General features: G+C 41.3%; 1 protein-coding gene across 1 annotated transcript; it reads right to left on the reverse strand.

Annotated features, from left to right (window-relative positions):
• Window positions 1-13866: 13866 nt before the first annotated feature.
• B3GALT6 (beta-1,3-galactosyltransferase 6) lies at window positions 13867-19526 on the reverse strand. The gene has a single exon (XM_085298947.1). The coding sequence runs from the start codon at window positions 19018-19020 to the stop codon at window positions 17977-17979; it is 1044 nt and encodes a 347-aa protein (XP_085155073.1). The 5' UTR covers window positions 19021-19526; the 3' UTR covers window positions 13867-17976.
• Between the last annotated feature and the right edge of the window lie 499 nt (window positions 19527-20025).

Here is a 20025-nt window from a genome sequence, read left to right on the forward strand (position 1 = left end):
GAAATGAATGTAAAAGCCAGAGCATTACCGCAGCACCCACTAGCACTACCATACCAGTGGACACTGCCTGTTGTTGTCTTGCCCATAAACCTCATTGGGGGAGGGTTAGATTACATCTGGAAGGTTCTGCAACCTGGCCTCTGCCTTGGCCTCTTTGCTGTTGGTTTGGCTGGGATGACATTCTAGGATGCAAGAGGAATAAAGTGTAGTAGTTTTGATGGCTGCAAGACAACATCCCTTTGCATTCACTCTTTCTGTTGTTTTACAGCTCTTGTACAAGTAAATACATGGGAAAACTCAATTAGCCTAATTTATTATGGTGGAGTTCCTCAAACAGGCTGGAAAGTGGATCGATCACATCTGCTTCTTGGCAGAGGAAAATGCTAATCAAATATTGAGCTATTCCCCCAAGACCCCAAATCCCTTTGTTAACAACAATAGGAGGTTATTTCAACAAAGACCCCAACAAAGAGAGTTGTCTCATCAAAGACAACCCTCTGTGCCAAGCATACACACATACTCCTCAGATCAGTTTTGTCCTGTATATATAGTGATGAAATTTCTCTTCTTTTGCCCCTGATTACCAAATTTCACTAGTCTCCAGTGGGTTTTCTTTCAAGTAAAAGAGCACTGTGCATCATCTGTAGTAACTGGAGTGAGCATGGCATAAATTTGATTAAAAGAGGAACAATCTGAGGGGCTGTGAAGCCTCTTACACCAGTAGATAGTGAGCTCAGATCCTGGCTGTGCCAGCACAGGAGTATTGGTCAGCCATTGGGAAAGCAGTGAACGGCTTCAATCCAGCTTGCAAAGAGCTAGTATCCTCATTTGAAAAAGCCCCTTCATGACTGGAGAATTTTTCCTTACTTGCTGGTAGCCTTGGGAAAGCTACCCTGTTTTGAATGGGCTCTGAGGAGTGTATTATCTCAGCATTCCTGCAAGGATCCTCTTTCAGCCCTGTGTGGAGAAAAGGGTTATGTAGAAAGAGCTCTGTTGCAGGATGCTACATCTCAGCCCTTTGGTGGCAAGAGAGACAAAGAAGAGAAAGCAGATGATACCTGCTCCTTTGGCAGGTAGTGCCCTGAGCCACCCAGGACACAAGCTTCTTGTTCCCCTAAGAACAAGAATGATGGGTCTGTTCACCAACAGAGGTGGGCAAGTACTAAGTTATGCTACTGTGGGGTGGGGGGGCAGAGAGTGGGTCATTGTGCATGGTGGGCTCAGTCTTGTAGTGAGTAGAATGAGATGCTGAGCACCATCACGTCCACTGAAGTCTTTAGGCCTGGACAGTGCTTAGGCTTTTGCAGGATTAGGCACAGTAGATAATATCTAGGCTGACCTAAGATACAACTCCCTGCTCTGTGATGAATATCCCAGACCTCTGTGGGTTGGGCTCAGACAGAGCATTGCTGTAACATTGTCTTTGTTGTTTTAATTTTCTAATAACATATTTCACTGAGCAATGCAGCCAGACTGGAGCCATAACCCAGAACAGCAGCTGGCATGAAAAACTCTACTGTATTTCTGACACTAGGGTCTTTTATAGCCTGGGTATAATGGTTTCAGCACCAGAGCAATTGCAACTAAGTATTAAGTATCACAATCAGTACACGCRATTCACAATTACTGACAACATTGTTTTCTTTCCAACCTTCCCAAAGGGCAAGAAAATGTCCTTTGAAAATCTGAAAGCTTCAGAAAGAGGAAGTGTTCATCAGCAGGCCCCTGAAGTGTTTAACATACGGGTCTCCAGAACTGTTTTGGGGCTGGATAACGAATGATAACTCGTTAGCTTTGCTAAGCAACTAAGATGAAATGGACTCAACAACCCTGATCCACCAACTAAGAGTAGCTGTGTAGCATCACCTGTGTAGCAGCAGGCATTGAAACAAATGGCATCTGTTGGACTCTTGATTGTAAACACAGCAGAGCCAAGAAGTGGGACAACAGGAGGCCTGAACTGCAATCCATTTGTGCAGCAGAAGTCTGTGTCCTTTTAGCATCTGCACAAGCCTCCAAACAGAGGCATTTTCCTTCAGGCCTGTTAGTACTTAGAGCCTTGGTACCTTAATGCTGTATTTTGCTTTTCCGCCCATTTTGTGGAAATGAGAAGAAAGAAAGGTCTGAAGGATAGCCTTTGCAGTTATGAAACATTCAAGAAAAAAAAAAAAGCATGATAATATTAAAAGCGGTGCCTCTGGTCTAGACTGTAAAGGTAGGTTTTTGGTATGCCCTTGAGGTTCTRTTTGTCACTGCTGCCTAATCTAGCTACACTAAAGCTCTATTTGCCCAAATTTGTTTCACTATTTTGTGGTAGATTTACCCAGAAAAGAAGAAGAAAAATCTTCATCATTTCCGTTGCTCTGGCCTGGCTGTCTAACTTCATTCACAAATACAGCCACAAACTTGCAAATGCAGGTGGGTGTGCTCAATATTAAACACCTGGTGCCAGTGAAATGCAGAACTGACTTTTGCAGGATTGACTCCCACCAATCAGTGATTAATAAGTGATCCTTTTATCCTAATTTCTATCTTTACTTGACTTTTTGTTCTTTCCTCCTTCAATTTCTTACTCTGTAAAGCCAGAGAGAGAAAAAACATATCTGAAAAAAAGAACTGAATTTCAAAAGTTAAACAGTTATAGAAAAAAAATCATAAGTGCCTTTTAAATAAACATGAGTGTTACTGATCTAGTTGTTTGTGACTCTCTGTTCCAGCCCATTTCACTGACAAAAGCCAAGTGAAATCTGTGTCTGATGCCTGAAAAGAGATGGAAAACCATAGGCCTCACATGAAAGGGGAAGCAGTGAAATAAACAAACTCTGATTATGTGGAAGAGGTTGCATGTTTGCTTAGAAAGAAATCAATGAATCAGAGGTTGTTTTCAGTCAGGAGAGGAAAGAACACATTCTGAATAATTCAAGGAATGAGGAGACTGAGACAGTTCAAGAGCTCAAAGCTATTCCTATGCAGCCTAAGGAGAGGTGCCACAACAGACTGGGAACTTAGGTAGGACCACAGAGACATGGCTCAGTTCTTGGATTTGCTCCTGATCAGCTGTGTCAGCAAGTCACTTACCGTCTGTCCTCTTTCATAGCTGGGAGCCTGAGCTGATTAGCTTGAGCTCAGCATCAGGCTAACATGATTATAGTGTGTTCCTGAGGCAGCTGGCTGTGTCTAGCTTACAGAGTAGGCAGAGCAAGCCTAGACGCTGTATAGCTGTCATCTTGGTCTCTCTGTACCTCAACTTCCCTCTATAATTATTCCATAGCACTGACCTTTCTAACAAAGGTACTATGAGGATAGACTATGAGGATAGAAGTTCTCTGGTGATGGGGGTCACATTAATACCTGAGCTATATTGAATTACCTCCCTTCAGCTCCTATCATTCACAGGAGAACTGGGCTAGCATTTTTTTCTTCTAAATTTAATTATTATTTTTTTAATTATTTTTATCATTGTCCTGTTTGATAATGTTTCTGAACCTAGAYCTTCTCCTTCACTTTGAATAATCCTAATCCCAGCTAATGCCAATTTAGCCTTTTACAACTCCCCGGTCAAGGAATCTGCAGCTACCTCCAATCTGCTCCTGACTGAGCCTGTTTTCTTGCTAAGGATTTTTCAGAATGGTTGTTGTATTAGATTCACTTTCTGTACTATGCAGAAATCCCTGGTCAATATGATCCCTAGCCTGAACAAAGAAGGGGAATGCAGTGGGAGGAAAAGAAAGTAGGGCCTTTGATCTCTTACTTCATCTGCAAAGCATTGAGAGACAAATGCTTTTGAATAAATAAGCTGTCAGAGGTAGGGAGCGAACAGATCCACATGGGTTGGGTGGGGTGCTCTATGCATGGGCCAATATGGAGCTGATGCAATGCAAGTGATGGGATGTCTTCCAAGCATTCCTCTGCCTGGTGATGTCATCTCTCATTTGTCATGGCCAAGGCTGATCTCTTTGCATGCTAAGGGTAAGTGGAGTCTTACTTGCTGTTGATTGTAGGATAACCAAGGTTAGAAGATACCACAGGAGGTCTCTAGTTCAACCTCCTGCTCAAAGCGGGGTCAGCTATGGGGTCAGACTACGTTATTTGGGGTTTTATCCAGCTGGATTTTGAAAACTTCCGAGGATGGAGACTGCACAACCTCTCTGAGCAAAACATTCCAACATTTGACTNAAAAAAAAAAAAAAAAAAAAAAAATCCAGTGTGAACCTCTTGTTTCAACTTATGCCTGTTATCTCCTGTCTTCTCACCACAAACCACTGTGAAGAGCCTGGCACTGTCTTCTTTATAACCTCCACACAGCCCTCCCCTAAATTTTTCTTCTTCAAGTTAAACAAGCCCACTGTCCTCAGCCTTTCCTTGTAGGGCATGTGCTCCAGCCTCCTGACTGTCTGCTTCTCAAGAGCTTGGAAAGATGCAGGTAGCTGAGGCCACCCCACACTTCTCTGATGGTCTTCCAGCAGGCAGTACGTTCCGGGGTTCTCAGGGGAGCATTGACAGGGCTATAGACTGGCTAAAGCAATTACATTGGGCCATCAAAGCTCTAAATGGGAAGCAGAGAAAGGAATTCTGAAACTAGGACATCTATTTGCATGACCCTCAGGTGGCTGGGTGTTGTGTAGCACCCAGGAATCACGCAGCTCATAATATCATAGAAGAGAAGCTTCTGAGATCTCATTGACTTTGGTCATCATCCTTCCTTTTTTCCCACCTAAGCACCTCCTTCCAAGCAATCAAACAAAATTCTACTCAGTACCAGTTCTGCCATCTCTACTAAGGTTGTGAAATCTTTACACCCATTTGCCTCACTAGTTCTTACCGCAGTGATTTCTGAAGTTACCTATTGTAGCTCATTTACGGCCACTGCCTGGTGGATCAGATTCTCATTGGGGAGAAACTGAGTTTGTTCAGGTCTTGCCCACTTCTACAGACTGAGATGTCACCCCAGAGCAGCTCCCTGGGCTAAGCATACTTCTGCTTCTTTTTTTTATTGTGCCCTGCTGTTTTCCAAAAGTAAATGGAGCAGTACTTGCAGAGAGGTGTTACTGGTGAATCCTAATGAAGATAAAGTCCTTTGTTTCACAGCTGGAATGAAAATAAAGGTAATTTTTACCTCTTCGGGCTCCTTCTTGTCATCTCAGTCCTTTCTCAAACAGTCATCTGTTTCTTCTTTAGTGACCCCAGCACTTAGGATAACTAGGGCAGGACATCCTTGCCTGGTGGCTAGCTCAACTGAGTTGCAGTATTTATGTATTTCTTGCCATCTCTCCCTCTCTGGGACCCTGCAGCTTCCTGATCACTGCATTTCATTTGTATCAGATTTTAGAATTTATTTTGGTGCCTCCAGTCTTGTCGTCTGAGACTAGCTGAAAATAGTAACTCAGTCTGATTTTATCTGTAGCTATTATAGTCTTCAATTATATCCTTTTGGGACTGTTAGTCCTAAGAAATTAGATCTTGGTTATTGTTTTCTTACCCCTTTTCCCTGTCCTCATAAACCTTCTGCCTATGGCTTTTGCTTTGATGAAACTTCTCAGGAGCCAGATTGGACTTTTATAAAAGTATGAGATAAGCAGGGACTTCCGTTAGTCCAGCCAAGCCAGGATACCAAAGGCCTTTGACAGCTTTACTCCACAATGTCCTGAGAAGAGGTATTGCTATTCTCCATTTACTGGTGGAGAAACTGAGGCACAGAGTAGACAGATAGTACTTCTGTTTTGAGAGCTATTTCCACTGGCTGTTGCTGGAATAATGCAGACACAGTACCATCAAGAATTCAATTTTTTGGCAGATCGTGGTTTGGCAGGCCTACCCATGGCTACAGAAAATTTTGCTGGCAGGATCTGGGAGTCCTGATTACAATGAATAGGCAGTTCTTTCTCTTTAACAAAAAAGCAACCAGCCATGCAGGTTACATTAGCCAACGTCCAGCACCAGTATGTTACTGCTCCAGTACTCAGGAGCACAGATGACTTTGCACTTCCAGAAGGCAGAGAGTTCCAGGGGTAGCCATATCTTTCATCATCTGATTAAGGAGCTGGCTTACCTCACCAACTGAATTCGAAGATGTGGAGCACAAGGAGTTCTCCTCATTCATGGTGCACTGCCAGTAGATCTTCTCTCTTTTGCCAGTGCCAGTGCCTTTTGCTAGGGCACCCTTTGACATTCAGTCACCTCTCCTTGAAGGACTCTTTCCTCTCTGCTTCCCTACAGCCTTCCACTGCCTTGTTGAACCATCCATTGCTCCCTGCTACAGTGCAAGAGGAGCAGCTGAGAGACCCACCGCCCTGAAAAGCTTTGCAAAATGCTATTCTAGGAAGAGAAAAATGGTCAGAAAGAAAAAGATGAAAACCCATCAGCTGTTTTACCAGCTAGATGTCCTTGTGAAACCACGGAGTAGGAACAGTAAATAAAGCTAGAATGGTTGTAACTTGTCTAACTTGTGCATAGCACCTCATAGCTGGGAAATTCTCTATATGGCAGAAGATTCCCCTACAGTTCTTTGCAGCTATACTCAGCAAGGTTTGTTTTTAGGAAGGACACAGTGTGGTATTCACAGAGAAGCTACTTGTTAGGGGCTATCAAAGAYTAGCTGCAAATGAAGGCAGAGATAGTTGAGAAAATTGCTCATTCAAGTGCTCTGCCATGTGAACATCTAAAGAGCTACAAAAGATACAGGAATTATTCTAGGCCTGGGTTAGCTCCCGGTCTCCTTAATTTTAGCAGAGCAAATGATTCAGGCCTGGAGCTCAGCACATCATATTTACAAGGGTAGTTTTCCAGAACATGGAACATTTATTTTATTGAGGTCAAGGCATGGAAAGAAAGACAAATTTACAAGACAAGATCAGAAAGATTAGACCTAAAACTTCAATTCTTAGCACCCCAATTGCTGGTATGTTTGCAATCAAGATCTACTATCTCTGGCTTGAGTCCTTCTCTAAAGTAAATGCATAAAGTAAATATTTTTAACTTTTGTGGCTAGGATCTGCTTTGGATAAATGTTTTTGCAGTGTCTTGTGCTATGATGCTTCAAAGCAAACTGGAGCCATTTGGCACTATCCCAAATCAATTGATCACTAGCAACAATGACAGCTTTTTCCTTTATTTAAGAAAGATAGTGTTACTAATTTATTTTCAAAATTTTCCAGTCCACTCTGCTGTTTAAGTATGGTGCACTTTGCGCTAGAGGTACTTTGTGGGGGGACTTCTCTACTCATCCAACACTTCAGATTTCAATACTGTATGTCAGCCTGCTGCCTGGAAAATAAACAGATGCTGTAACAGGACTCACAGTCCCTGGCTCTTGGCTGTCAAGCAAACTAGGGAATTATGTGGACCACCAGAAGGTGGGGCTTGTGGCTTTCAATGACTAGATATTCATTAACCTCCCTGCCAACTTTGTAAAGCATGCTTCTGAGCTAACCAGAGGCGATTGCCCTGGCGTCTCCAGAAATCAAGGCCAGCACGATTATCAAACAGTGGGCAGCAGGGGGTGGATGTGAAGGCTTGTGGCTTTTTGAGTTTTCATTAGAACATGAATCAGTCTTGATTTTTCCACATTTTTTCCATGTTTTCATTGAAACCAATAATAAAAATAAAAAAGAGAGAGAAAAATAAGAAAGAAGGCAGATATATGGCTGAAGTTTGGATTTTATGCAGCATCTGTGACCTGAGGATAAAAGTACATGGCTGTGAAAGATCAACAGCAGTGCTCATGCAAAGCCAGAACACTCTATAACCACCAAGACATAACAGGTATTCCTGTATCATGTCCTGCATGGACAGAAATCCCTGGCTGGTATTAGCAAGGCAATATACATAGACACAAATAAGTTATCCAAGGATTCTGGCAAATGGAAACTGCATTTCTTCCTAACAGGCACATTTTTTTTTTTTTAAATCTTTTATCTTTCCGTAAACTCAAGTCAGTGTAGTTCCCAACGGGCAACTAAACCTCAAATAGAGCAAAATGTGGCAAATCACACACACAATGATCACTTTTAGTTAACATGCATTCTCCACATTTGGAAGCTGTGTGGGCTTCCACAAAGGTATGCTTTTAAGATCTGGGAGAGCATTATCAACCATTAACTGAGCAGTATCCTCAGGAGTTAATAATGTTGGCTCTATTCTGAACAATTCCTTCAGAATTCCATTTCTAAATTGGCAATTTTTTCCCTCTTCTCTCTGATCATCCATTTGAATATTTCTTAAATGGCAGATATTTACTAGAGTCTAGATTTTAGTCATAAACAAATGTCCTTCCACACGACTTGGGTTCCAGCTTTGTTTCTTTTGTTTTCCAGGGAATACATGCTGTTAGGTGCTCTAAAAGGCACATAGTGACATCTAGTGATTGAATCMTATAGGGCAACTAAACAGGGAAACTAAGAATTCTAAATTCTGTCATTCCGGAGGTTTGATAGCAATAGCAAATTTTCAAATTGTATTGAAGCATTTATGAAGAAATAGAAAATTGTAGCAAAAATAAAAAAAAAATGAGTTCTTTATATGTTATGAAATATCTTAATTTTGATGAAATTTTGTTTAAAAATGATCAGAATAGAGATTTTAATTATGTCAGGGGAAAAAAGATGGACCATATCACAGGCTGGGATGTCACTTTAAGATGACTGCACCTGATCCTCCTCAGTAGCTGATTTGTTGCTTCCCAGCTGAATCCGTGAGATCAGTAATAATGTGATGACCAAGTAGTCTAAAAGCAGGAAGAGGAGTAGTATGGGGGTGTTTTGTTGTGAAGTGTTTGAGCAGTGATAAGGTAGTATCATTCTGTGTAAGTAAAATTGGGTAGATGGCATTTATTTGCAACCCTGCTGGAAAAAAAGGTAAGGTAGAGGAATGGAAAAGCTTCTTTTGGCCCTCAGGCAGATAGTCTTTGAACACTGCTCTTTTACCAACATGTGGGCTCTTGTAAAAAAAAATGAATTTAGGTAGGGAAAAGACTGTGTGATAGTTTTGCTGGCCTGAAAAAAAAGCTAAGTTTATAGAAAAAGAATATGATTCTTTTGTCTTGAGTGYAGGAAGTGAAAGTTAGGTCTGTTAGCTTCAATGGAAAATATGTGGAGCTACTCTTTCCTAGGAAATGCTGGGGACTAGCAAGATATTTGCGAGCCTACTCTGGTGCCTTGGGGGTGAGAAATAGAATTTTAGGGTTCTACAGGACACAGGCCAACCTTGAGGAGTTGAAGGCAAGGCATGCTACTTTAGCTCAGTCTGTGTTGAGCGAGTGCTAGGAACCCCCAATGTAATTGGATGGGTTTGACTGACATTATGATAAAATCACGTAAAGATTCTGTCTGTTTCAATGGCTTTTTTTTTTTTTCTTGGCTACAGACTAACTTTGTTATTTAGGATTACTTGCTTAGTCAGAATACTGATGTGCATGAGATGCTCCAATATCTCTTGCTGTAAAGAGGTTGCTGTGTGTTTAACTAAACCTTTTTTTTTTTTAAAAAAAAGGTAAACCTTAATGTATGTTTTAAGATAATTACAGGTAAAGAAATAAAACTTCAATCTTGGTCTAAATTATTAAACCAAATAGAGTGCTGAACCTATGTAGGCAGAGGATGATGAAGAGGTCATGTTCTGTTTTGCTCATGGTAGGGAATGAACTCTGTATTATGGCTCAGCTTTTCTAATCCTGATGATATCAGAGCTAAAAAGCCTAAACCRTGCAGTCTAGAAGTAATTGGGAAATAGGCCAAGAACAATGACAGAAAACACTCAAGGCCTTTTAATTTTGGTGAACTTCGAAAGCAAGTAATAGTTGAGTTCATTCTTCCTAGGCTGGGTTTGGATTTAGAGGAGAGGTAATGCCCTGTTAGTCAACTCTGGAGTCCTGAGCTATGAAAAATAGCTTTCACATTTCTCTGAAGATTTGTTTTGAATTTTTACTGTTATGTGGTAACTACAGACCTTCTTCAGCTGGGTAAATAGTCAAAACTTGATGAAAAGCCATGTGAAAGGCTAAACAGCTTAGAGAAAAGTGACATCAATTATTATCATGATTATTGACAATCTACTAAGAGTGCCTAGAATGGTGGCTTAGAAGTCACAGATGAAAACTAAACTGACTACAACAACAAGTAAAGGTTAGATAGTTTTGTTCTACTGTCGGGGGAGGGGAGAGGGTAAAGTGTAGTAGTTCTGCTACTTTTGAAGAGAAGAACTTACTGTTAGTTAGACACTATTATTGGCTTTCTGCTTATTAAGAGGAGGGTAATAGCCTGCTACATAAACCATGAGACTAAGAGCACTGGAGATCAGTTTCTAATCTGTTACAGCCTTCCTGCATGATCTTGGACAAGTCACTTCACCTCTGAGCTGGTTTGTTTCTCCTGTCAAATTGAAACACTTGTGTGCTCTCAGACTGTGATTGTCTCTAAGTTTTTCTGTAATTCATGAATTCTATTTTCAGGCTACTTCCTTGACTACTGGCAAAAATCCTAATGTATATCTTGTTCGGTTGATGACCTGGCCAACCTGTTTTGAATTAGTTCCTTTGACTTGCATTGTTTGTGTTGTTTTTCCCCTCCTTGCTCCCGCTCCTTTCAAAAGCGATTTGATCATTTGTATTAGTACTAAAACATCAAACATCATATAGCAAAATAACTTCTCAGCTTAGGCTCAAGGCTTTACAGTTGTGCCTTTATTTACTTTAGACTGTTTGACCTTGGAGTAAGTTTTGAACCAGCTTTCCTTGGAATGGGATGACACAGTTAGAAAAAAGACTTCCAGCAGTGAAGACTTGTCCCAGAGACAATTTAAAGACATGGGTTGGCCACATCCTGAATAAAGGAAATAATCCGTAATTCATGATGCCCTCCAGCAAACTTGGCAAACCCCTCAAATCAGTCCAGTTCCTTTACTCCTAATTTCCTCAAACTTGTAGCAATTAGAGACTGATTATCAAACATTCTCTTACCCTGACTCCTGGCAACAAGTGGGATGAATAAATAATTCAGCAAAAGAGAATAAACATGTTTGTCCTGACTTGAGCTGGGGTCAAAAGCTCTTTTCCTTATTGTTGTATGGATGTGGCTATCTATCTCCTTACTTCTTGAGGAGCAGCTGAAGAAATACTGCTGACTTGAAATCCAGATTTTGTTCCTGGGGCACAAGATGCCTGAGGTGCAGTGGCAAAGCAAGGCTAAAGGGTATTGTGCTGCTGTTTCTCCCAGGGCACTACTGGCACTGCAGAACTGGTCACAATTTTACCCTGATTAGAAACTTCTTCCTCACTACTGTGCTCCATTTTTCCCTCTTCCATGAATATCTAAGAAACCTCTGTGGTASAGGAGCAATGGCAACAGGCTCAAACTGAAACACAGGAAGTTTCACCTAAATATAAGGAAGAACTTTTTTACTGTGAGAGTGACAGAGCACTGGAACAGGTTGCCCAGAGAGGCTGTGGAGTCTCCTTCTCTGGAGATACTCAAAAGCTGCCTGGATGCAACCCTGTCTAACATGCTCTAGGTGACCATGCTGAGYGGGGAGGCTGGACTACGTGATCTCCAGARGCCCTTTTCAATCTCAACCATTCTGTGTAATGTATATGTGTGCATGTGTGTTCATTTGTTTAAAAGTTTTGCTTACCAGTAGGCTTGGGCACTTTGTCACTTGCGCTTAGCTGCCTGTGATTATTGCAAAGACTCTGGAAGTGTACAATATTGCTGAGAGTGCAATTCAATAGGAAGGACTATCTTCAGCACCAAGTTAATGCTGTTTCAAGTGTTGAAATAATTTAATCAAATGTACTGAAAATATTTTTAATTTCTTGTCAGAATGTCACTAATTTTCTTATTTTAACATTACAATCTTATAGCAGATGATATTTACTCATCATAGAGCATTTGTCTAACTGCTTAGAATACTTCTCAGCTATGACGAGAACCAAGATGCTTCTTAGGCTCAAGAAATCCTTTCCCTGACTGCATGCCCCTACACAGTTACCAACGTAAAAATCAGGGTGAATAGGTACATGCATCTCTATRCATAGTGGGCTGCAATATACATGTACCACAGCAGCATTCTTTTTAAGCTGCTATTTGAGGAAAATACAGTTTCTTTATGTATTAGTATACAATATTTTCTCTTGAGAGTTTAGAGGCAGAGAAAGCATTCTGGCATGCTAGTAAGTCATCATTACTGATGTTAACTGAAAAATTTTCTACCCAATTGCATAAGACTGAGCCAATCCTCTGTCTCTCAGGCAGCACTGTCATAAAACTAAAATGACCACATTTGTATATTTTTTTGCTTCTTCTGTGTTAAAAAAAATACAGTAAAAATCTTTTAATAAAACTCACAGCACACAGATCCTTTGGCCAATAAAGCCATACAGGAAAGGAGATAAATACCTATACAACACTATTGTACATACCAAAGGTTTTCTTCACAAATAACTTACAGTTTCTAGCAGGTTATTCTCTATATAAACGTTGAGCAAAAAAACTGTGTGCCCYACCCCACCCCAATATCTTACACAGTTGCAAAAAATTACATAATTTAATTCAATTGTTCAAAACACATACTTGGCACAGTACCCTATGCTAACTCTGTTTTTAAAGGYGTATTTATCATATAGTATCTTTTGAGCTTTGTAAGTAATGCACAGATCCATTTTCATGTGTTGCTAGACATTAGCTAAACAGTTTGTATTASAAGGTAGTAACCGGTATGTTACATCAGCATAAAGTAATTCATGTTCTAAGGTAAAGCATGTTTAACATAGGTACATGTAACAACAAATTTGAGTTTTACAGGCTGTGTTCTAAATAAAATATATAGTGTTATGTATGTTGACAGTTTGTCAAGCATATAGAAATACCAAGACAATACTTAAGCTCTGATGCTGGAGCAGAATGGAAACTAATAGGAATGCAAATCTTAATCACCTTCTCGTGCTGCTAGGTTTTTAATCCAATTTGCAAACTAACACTGAATACAGACTTCTCCCCTCACCCTCCAAACATTAACACTAATGTGAAATACAAATTCAAATACTCAAAATGAGGTATTACAACTACAGAAAACATAACTTTTGTCATAAATAAAACTGGTAAAAGCTATATTTGAGTAGAATTCATAGGAACAAAACCACATGTTTAGAAAATGAAGTCTTCAATTTCAGGGATAATATTTTAAGGTTTTTTTTTAATATCTGAAGAGAGTATAAGGGTCACCTGGGAAGTTTTTTATTGTGGAACTGTTAACCTAAAAGTATTGAAAGTAATGATTTAGCAACCTATTTTTACACAGTAAAAGAGAATGAGTCATGCTGTGTATCTCTTAAATTCACAGAAAGACACCTAACCTTAACTCAATTTATGCCATTGCCAGCTTTAAAAATTTCAGTAACAGATCTTAAATGTGATCACATAGGTGCCATCTTGTGAACAATTAATTTCTCTAATATATTTATAGCTCTGGTAGACTGCTAAAATGCCCAGTTTAGAATCTATAAATATTCAGTGAATAATAGCAAACCCACTAGCGTAACAACTTGACTCTATGGCAGTCCTGTATTGATACAGATGTAAGCTTATACACTTTACAGTTGCCTAAATTCTAGTCTGTAATCTGTAATATACAGAAAAGCTGAGGTGACAGCTTCCCATAGTAGTAGTAATATTAAAAATGCAAAGTACTTGTGAAGAGAAAACTTGGAGATCAACAGAAGTGTTATTTAAAATAATAATAATAATAATAAGCCCATCCTATCACTAACTTATTGTTACTAAGAATGGTTACAAGAAAGTGCTAAACTGGTTCCTGGGTAATCTTTGCTTTCATTAAGGCCCACTGCAAAGCTTTCTTCTCTAATGAACCCACCATAAAGCCCCCCCCCCCCAAAAAAAAAGCTTATTAGTTCTTAGTGCTAATATTAGAGCATCAGATAATCTCCAAATATATATAAATAAAATTATTATATATTAGATTTTTGAGATGATATCATCTCTGAAGAAAATATGGAACCTGGTCCTGAGAAGGTATGAAAAATAACCTTTAATTACTACTTCAAAAATATTCAATTCACATGTTGTTCAAGATCTGTGCTTGTAGATTTTGGTTAAGGAAAATAATGGGTTTAAAATGAGTTTTACACTGATCCATAAAGCTTGAAAGTCTTAGTGATTCATCTCATGCAATACACAGATGTTGCTTTTTTTTAACATAACATTAATAGGTCTTTYGCATGCAAGTTCTTCCTAATTAAAAGAAAACAAACATACTCCCCCAATCTCTACCAGTTAATACGTGAAGTTTATAGTGGTTCTGGGTTTTTCAGATGCTTCTTGGGATAGCTGCTTTTAAAAGCAAATTGAATGATTCAGGGAAGTGCAAAGCCTAACAATTTCATATTCTAATTTGGGGGAATTTAATGGGCTAATTGGGACTGAAATCAAAGTGAGGCAGTCAGTGACAAGAATCTGTCAAAACTTCCATGTTAATTTGTTTTGCAACTAGCATGAAACATGGGTAACCTCAGACTTAAAAGGGTATAATTAAGCTATATTAGACTGAGATCCAGTTGTTGAATAGATATATGTTGTCATCATCCATTCACAGAACGGCTGAAGTTGGAAGAGACCTCTGGAGATCATATAGTCCAGCCTTGCTACTCAAGGAGGGTCACCTACAGCAGGTTGCCCAAGCCTTTTGACAGACAGCTTTTGAGTATCTCCAAGGATGGAGACTCCACAGCCTCTCTGGGCAACCTGTTTTAGTGCTCAATCACCTTCACAGTTAAAGTTTTTTTCTTAGATTCAGAGGGAACTTACTGTTTCCTGCCTGAAAGGGAACTTCTTGCTCTGTCACTGGGCACCTGTGAAAAGTATCTGACTGCCTTCTTTACACTCTCTACACACATTGAGTAAAATCCCCCCGAGCCTTCTCTTCTCCAGGCTAAGCAATTCCAGCCCTCTCAGCCTTTCCTCATGTGACAGATGCTCCAGTCTCTTAATCATCTTTGTGGCCCAGTGCTGGACTTGCTCCAGTACGCCAACGGCTTTCTTGTAGTGGAGAGCCCTGAACTGGACACAGTACTCCAGATGTGGCCTCACCAGTGCAAAGTAGAGGGGAAGGTTCATCTCCTTCAACCTCCTGGCAATACTCTTTCCAATGCAATCCGCGGCACCACTGGCCTTCATTTCTGGGCATCACCTTGCAAGTGTGCAGTCCATGCATCTATGCAGGCAAAAGGCTGTTTTGCTGTCAAGAGATCTACTATGTGAAGTACTTTTCAGGATGAGCACTGTATTCTTGACACTTGGGTAAGAAATTGTCTAGGGGAATTTCTTAACTATTAGCTATTTGTATGGATCATGTTTTTCCCAGGCCATATCTCAGATGGAGATTCAGCTCTGCTCCTCTGTTAATATTACTAATGATGAAGGAAACAGTTGAGGAGGAGAGAATTAACTGAAGTCAATAATGTAAACTACTTCCATAAGCAGCGTTACTGATACAAATAGATGAGGAGTACATTCTTACCAGCTTGAGACATGGAACAAGATTTTGGATCTGCAGCTCAGATTCCAATACTTTAAATAACGAATTGTACACCACTAAATTCAAGCATTGCTTGATATGCAGTTCTCACGGACCTTAAAGCACTTCCTTAAACAAATTTAAAATATGACGTTTAGCAACCTGATTTTTACTATATATCATACATTTTCAATACTTATAAATAAATACTCACAATTAAAAGCACTTAATCGCATATATACATAAAATACTAGTTTACCCAGTAGAGCAAGTAGATATTTTTACAATGCTAAAACCAATTTTAAATTTATTGTATTCTTGTTAAATATTAACTTCATGTTTTAGAATAATATACCTTGCTGAACTGCACATCTGCCTATCTGTCAATACATAAACATGCATTAGAATGGACACATGCTAAAATAACTTATTTTTCAATATCTTCATTTGCTAACTTTGTTTTTAGAAGGAAGTTGAAGATTTTATTCAAACTTTCAAAGTAGAGAATTATCATCTGCTCCAGAACAGCAGACTGAATCCTCAATAAGTTGAACAAAAAAAGAGACACAAGAACAAAAAACTATATTTGATTCCTTCGGTATAAATTGTTAACTTGCAGATCTAAGAAGCAACACCAGAATGATATCAGCACCAATTATCTTTTTCTTTGTAATTTTTCTCTTCTTGCAAGTAAGATAGACATATACTGGCCCAGGGAGAAAAGAAAAACAAAGAAGTTATATGAAAGTGCAYTGTGCAACAAACAGTAAAATGGATCACTAAAAACATGCCTTTCAGGCATAAAAGTAAGAACTCTGCTTATACTGAAATATCTGTAGCTAACAAACATTATCAGAAGTAAGCAGCTCTGTACTAGTGATGGAAAAAAAGTACTTCTGTGTATTACAGCATCTGCAGCGCTGTTTGGAAGCGTTTGGATTACATGATCACCTAAGAGCTTGGAGAGAAATAACATCGAAACTCTGTAAGCTGTTCTACAGCCAAGAACCTCCTGTCTGCATTTACTGGTCAATACTGCTACTGACAAGCTCTGTCAGTGCTAGAATTATTTACAATGTAAACTAGACTAGGGGAAACAATCCCATTTCACTGAGATATCACTTCAGCAATTAATTTAGACACTTTGTAAAGCTACGTATCAAGTTATTAATAAAATTATCTCTAGTTCCACTACTGGATGCTACTGGGGACAATGAAGGAATTCACAGAATCTAACTTTGGACATCTGAAGGTGACAATAGGGAGATTAGTGTCCTTAGATCCACATGCAACTACTGAAAAGAGACAGAAGGGCATCTTCAAACAGTGATTTGGGAGGAAAAAAAAAAAGTAGTTACCTTCTTCCATATGATAATCAGGAAGATTTCTTTCTCTTGACTAAACAAGAAGTTTGTTTTCTTAGCTGAGGTACAGAAGTTGGAATGGTCACATTTGAAATGCTGAGTACCCTCCACTGGTCAAATCTTGCTAACTTATATTTACAGAAGTAATCCAAACCAATATAAATCTACAAGTCTACAACACTTGACCGTATATTAGTCAGTAGGATTATTTACCATTTTTAAAAAAGTAAAATGTTTCTTCGTGCGCAGTGTGTTTGGAGGATAAGCTAAGAGCAAAACCTATGCCTAATAACTGAAGGCTAGCTTTATAGCATAACTTTTTTGATCCCAAATGAAGATAATATACACTATTTCTGCAAAATACCACAACCCACACACTTTTCTAAATACAAACTTACTCTGTAGCTGCCAGGTAATTTATATACATGATGTCTTTAAAACAACAATAAAAGAAAATAGAGACAAGTTACCCTGACAGTCTAACAATTCCACTCTTGTAGGTCAGAATACTCTCCAAAGAGCAGACTCTCTCCATCCCATAACTTGAATATCCTGTACAAAGCTGTTCTCTTTACTTGGATGCTTAATCTGCAACCAGCCACCTGCTCCCACTGGCAGTAGCAGCTCATTTGCTGTCCCACTGCAATCTTCAAACCTTACCAAACTTGATACTTGTTCCTTGAAAAGAAACAAACACTAGATGTTGGCCTCCCAATCTCCTAGATGGTGCAAATGTCTGCCATGATCTTTAGCAAATAAATCTTAGAATCTATTAAAGATCTTCCAGCAGCTTCGCATCCAAGTTATCTCCCCCTAATTTTTTATTCTATCTGTATTTTGCAACCTATTCTTTGCCTTCAGTCCTGTAGTGTAAGCCTTTCCATGTTTTTTGCCTATTATTTCTGTTTTTTACATCTGTACATCATGTCATATCAGTAGCTCTTAGCAGTTTCAGGGTTACATTTATCGTGACATCGTGAATYGTGCACATCTTTGAGTAATTTTTAAGCCCAAATTACTGGAGTTTTCCCCACATGACAGTAACCAAGCTCAGAGAGTCCTTTAACCATTTGCCTTTTCCTTTCTCGACCTTTCATGGGATGCCATCCTTCCTCTGGCAACACTGTGAAGGAGGCACTCCCCAGTCATACATGTAGGAAAGCCTGAGCTTAACCTCCTCCTTACAGAGCTTCCCTTCTTTGGCAAGGGTCTGGTGCTTTTCTAGCATGTCCTCAATGCTTTGCTTATGAGATACTATGTACTTATTGTTGCAACCTCGTGACTTATACTCAGTGTCAAAACGAGGGTCGTGCACTCTCTTCACATCAATGGGAGCTAGCCAGACACCCAGGGAGACATCTTCACTCTGCCACATGTTCAAATAGTCTCGGCTAAGACGCAAGTAGTGCACTAGATCTGCAGAAAGAACATAACCCCCACCCAGAGCATATGGTAGATAGTAGTCACAGAGGACCCAGTCACTCTCTTTCCATTTGCCACCAGATTTCACTCGACCACGGCCAGAAAAGAAGCCCCAGTAGAGGCGATGTGGCTCCTTGGCCCTCAACTCTTCCACAAGCACATCCAAGCGTACAAAGGTATCATCATCAGCCTTCAGGGCAAACTGGAAATCCAGGTGCAAATCCAGCCATATGTATGTAGCCAGGACTTTGGTAGTCAGGTTCTCATAGGAATCCCGCAGTTCTGGCAGAAGAAGGAGGTCTCGGTGACGGCTCTGCTCTAGCTCCAAGCTACGAAGCTCCTCTGCGCCAAGCCCACCCGTGCCAATCACAAAACGACTCCAAATGTCACCGTGAGGAGGATGCCCAGCTGCAGAGAGCCACGTGCTGCGGATGATGCTGCGGCGCTCGGTGTATTTGGGGCCGCTCATGATGAGCACAGCCAGGAAGGCTGTCTCCTCAGGGGGTGGTGGTGGGGCTGCTGGAGGATGCAGCCCCCTGGCACCCCGCAGCGACGGCGGTGGAGGCTGGTTGTGAGGGAGCCCCCGCGGGGCTGGCAGAGGCCGGAGGCCCTCAGAGGTGCATTTGGCCAGGTAAAGCAGGACCACCGCAAAGAGCGACAGGCCGCCCAGGCCCAGGGCCGTTTTATGGCGGCACAGCAGGCGCAGCAGCTTCATGACAGCGGGGCCTCAACGGGGCGACTAGGCCAAGGCCGGGGCCCCCACGCCCCCCCCGCCCCTGCCAGGCCTCGCGGCCCCGCCCCTCGAAAATTTACGCGGGAAACGCGGGAGCCCCGCCCCCGGCAGCGAGACCAGGTACGGCTACCAAGAAGGGACAGCGTTCCTCTGGAAACTCTCACCGCGCTTCGCGTTCTCTCAGAGGCGGTTTCATGTCTCCCTCCTGCTTTTTTTTTGGCCTCCCGCTCGGGGAAGCGCCGGCTTAGGCCGGGAGGAGGAGCGGCTCCATCCCCACCTACCCGCTGGGCCTCCGGCGCGGACTCGGCGTGTGCAGCGCCTTCCGTTCCCCTCTCCGCCTGCCTCTGCGGGGGAGGAGCCAGGGAGGAGTGGCTGCGCCCTGCGCCACCTGACCGGCTGCGACGGCGTCTTTTAGCAGCCATCTTGCAGCAGGGCATATGAGGTTGAGGCGGCTGCCATTTTGGTTCTGGGCATGCCTTCTTGTGCGGGCTGCCATTTTCATGTCAGGGCAAGCGAAGCCGCAGCAAGTGCCGTTTCAGCCTCGGGTAGCGTGTGCGCGTGCGCCTGTCGCTGTAGGTGGTGTTTTCAGTCGTGAGGCGTGATGAAGGCTCGGTGCGGGGGCGTATTGTCTGATTGTCACAGTAAAGTACATAGTCTTGCAAAAGTCTCTATTCCTATGCTGCCTAGATTGGTATTGTTCCGGTTTCACGGAGATTATTAGTAGTGTGTTATGGCACTATCTCAAAAAGTATATACAAAGGTAACGTTTAAAGGGCTCCCAACAAGACAGATGAACGATAGATACAAAGCTAGGGGAGTAGCTATAGCCAGGGAAAGGGGCACGGCCGAGGGCTAGAGGAGACCGACCTGCTTGTGTTGGGAGGGGAGGGCTGCCTCTTCGGGGTAAGGAGGAGTACGCGAGCCAATACTTTGCCTTTGTTAGCAGCTGGGCTTCTGCTACTCATCGTCATCGGACCGTGGCAACCG

The sequence above is a fragment of the Rhea americana genome, unplaced genomic scaffold (assembly GCF_003343005.1).
Source record: "Rhea americana isolate MKP2758 unplaced genomic scaffold, rheAme1 scaffold_143, whole genome shotgun sequence".
Lineage (NCBI taxonomy): Eukaryota > Metazoa > Chordata > Aves > Rheiformes > Rheidae > Rhea > Rhea americana.

Excerpts from the sequence above, each read along its gene's own strand:
- B3GALT6 (XM_085298947.1), bottom strand. The coding sequence starts at position 19,020 with ATGAAGCTGCTGCGCCTGCTGTGCCGCCATAAAACGGCCCTGGGCCTG.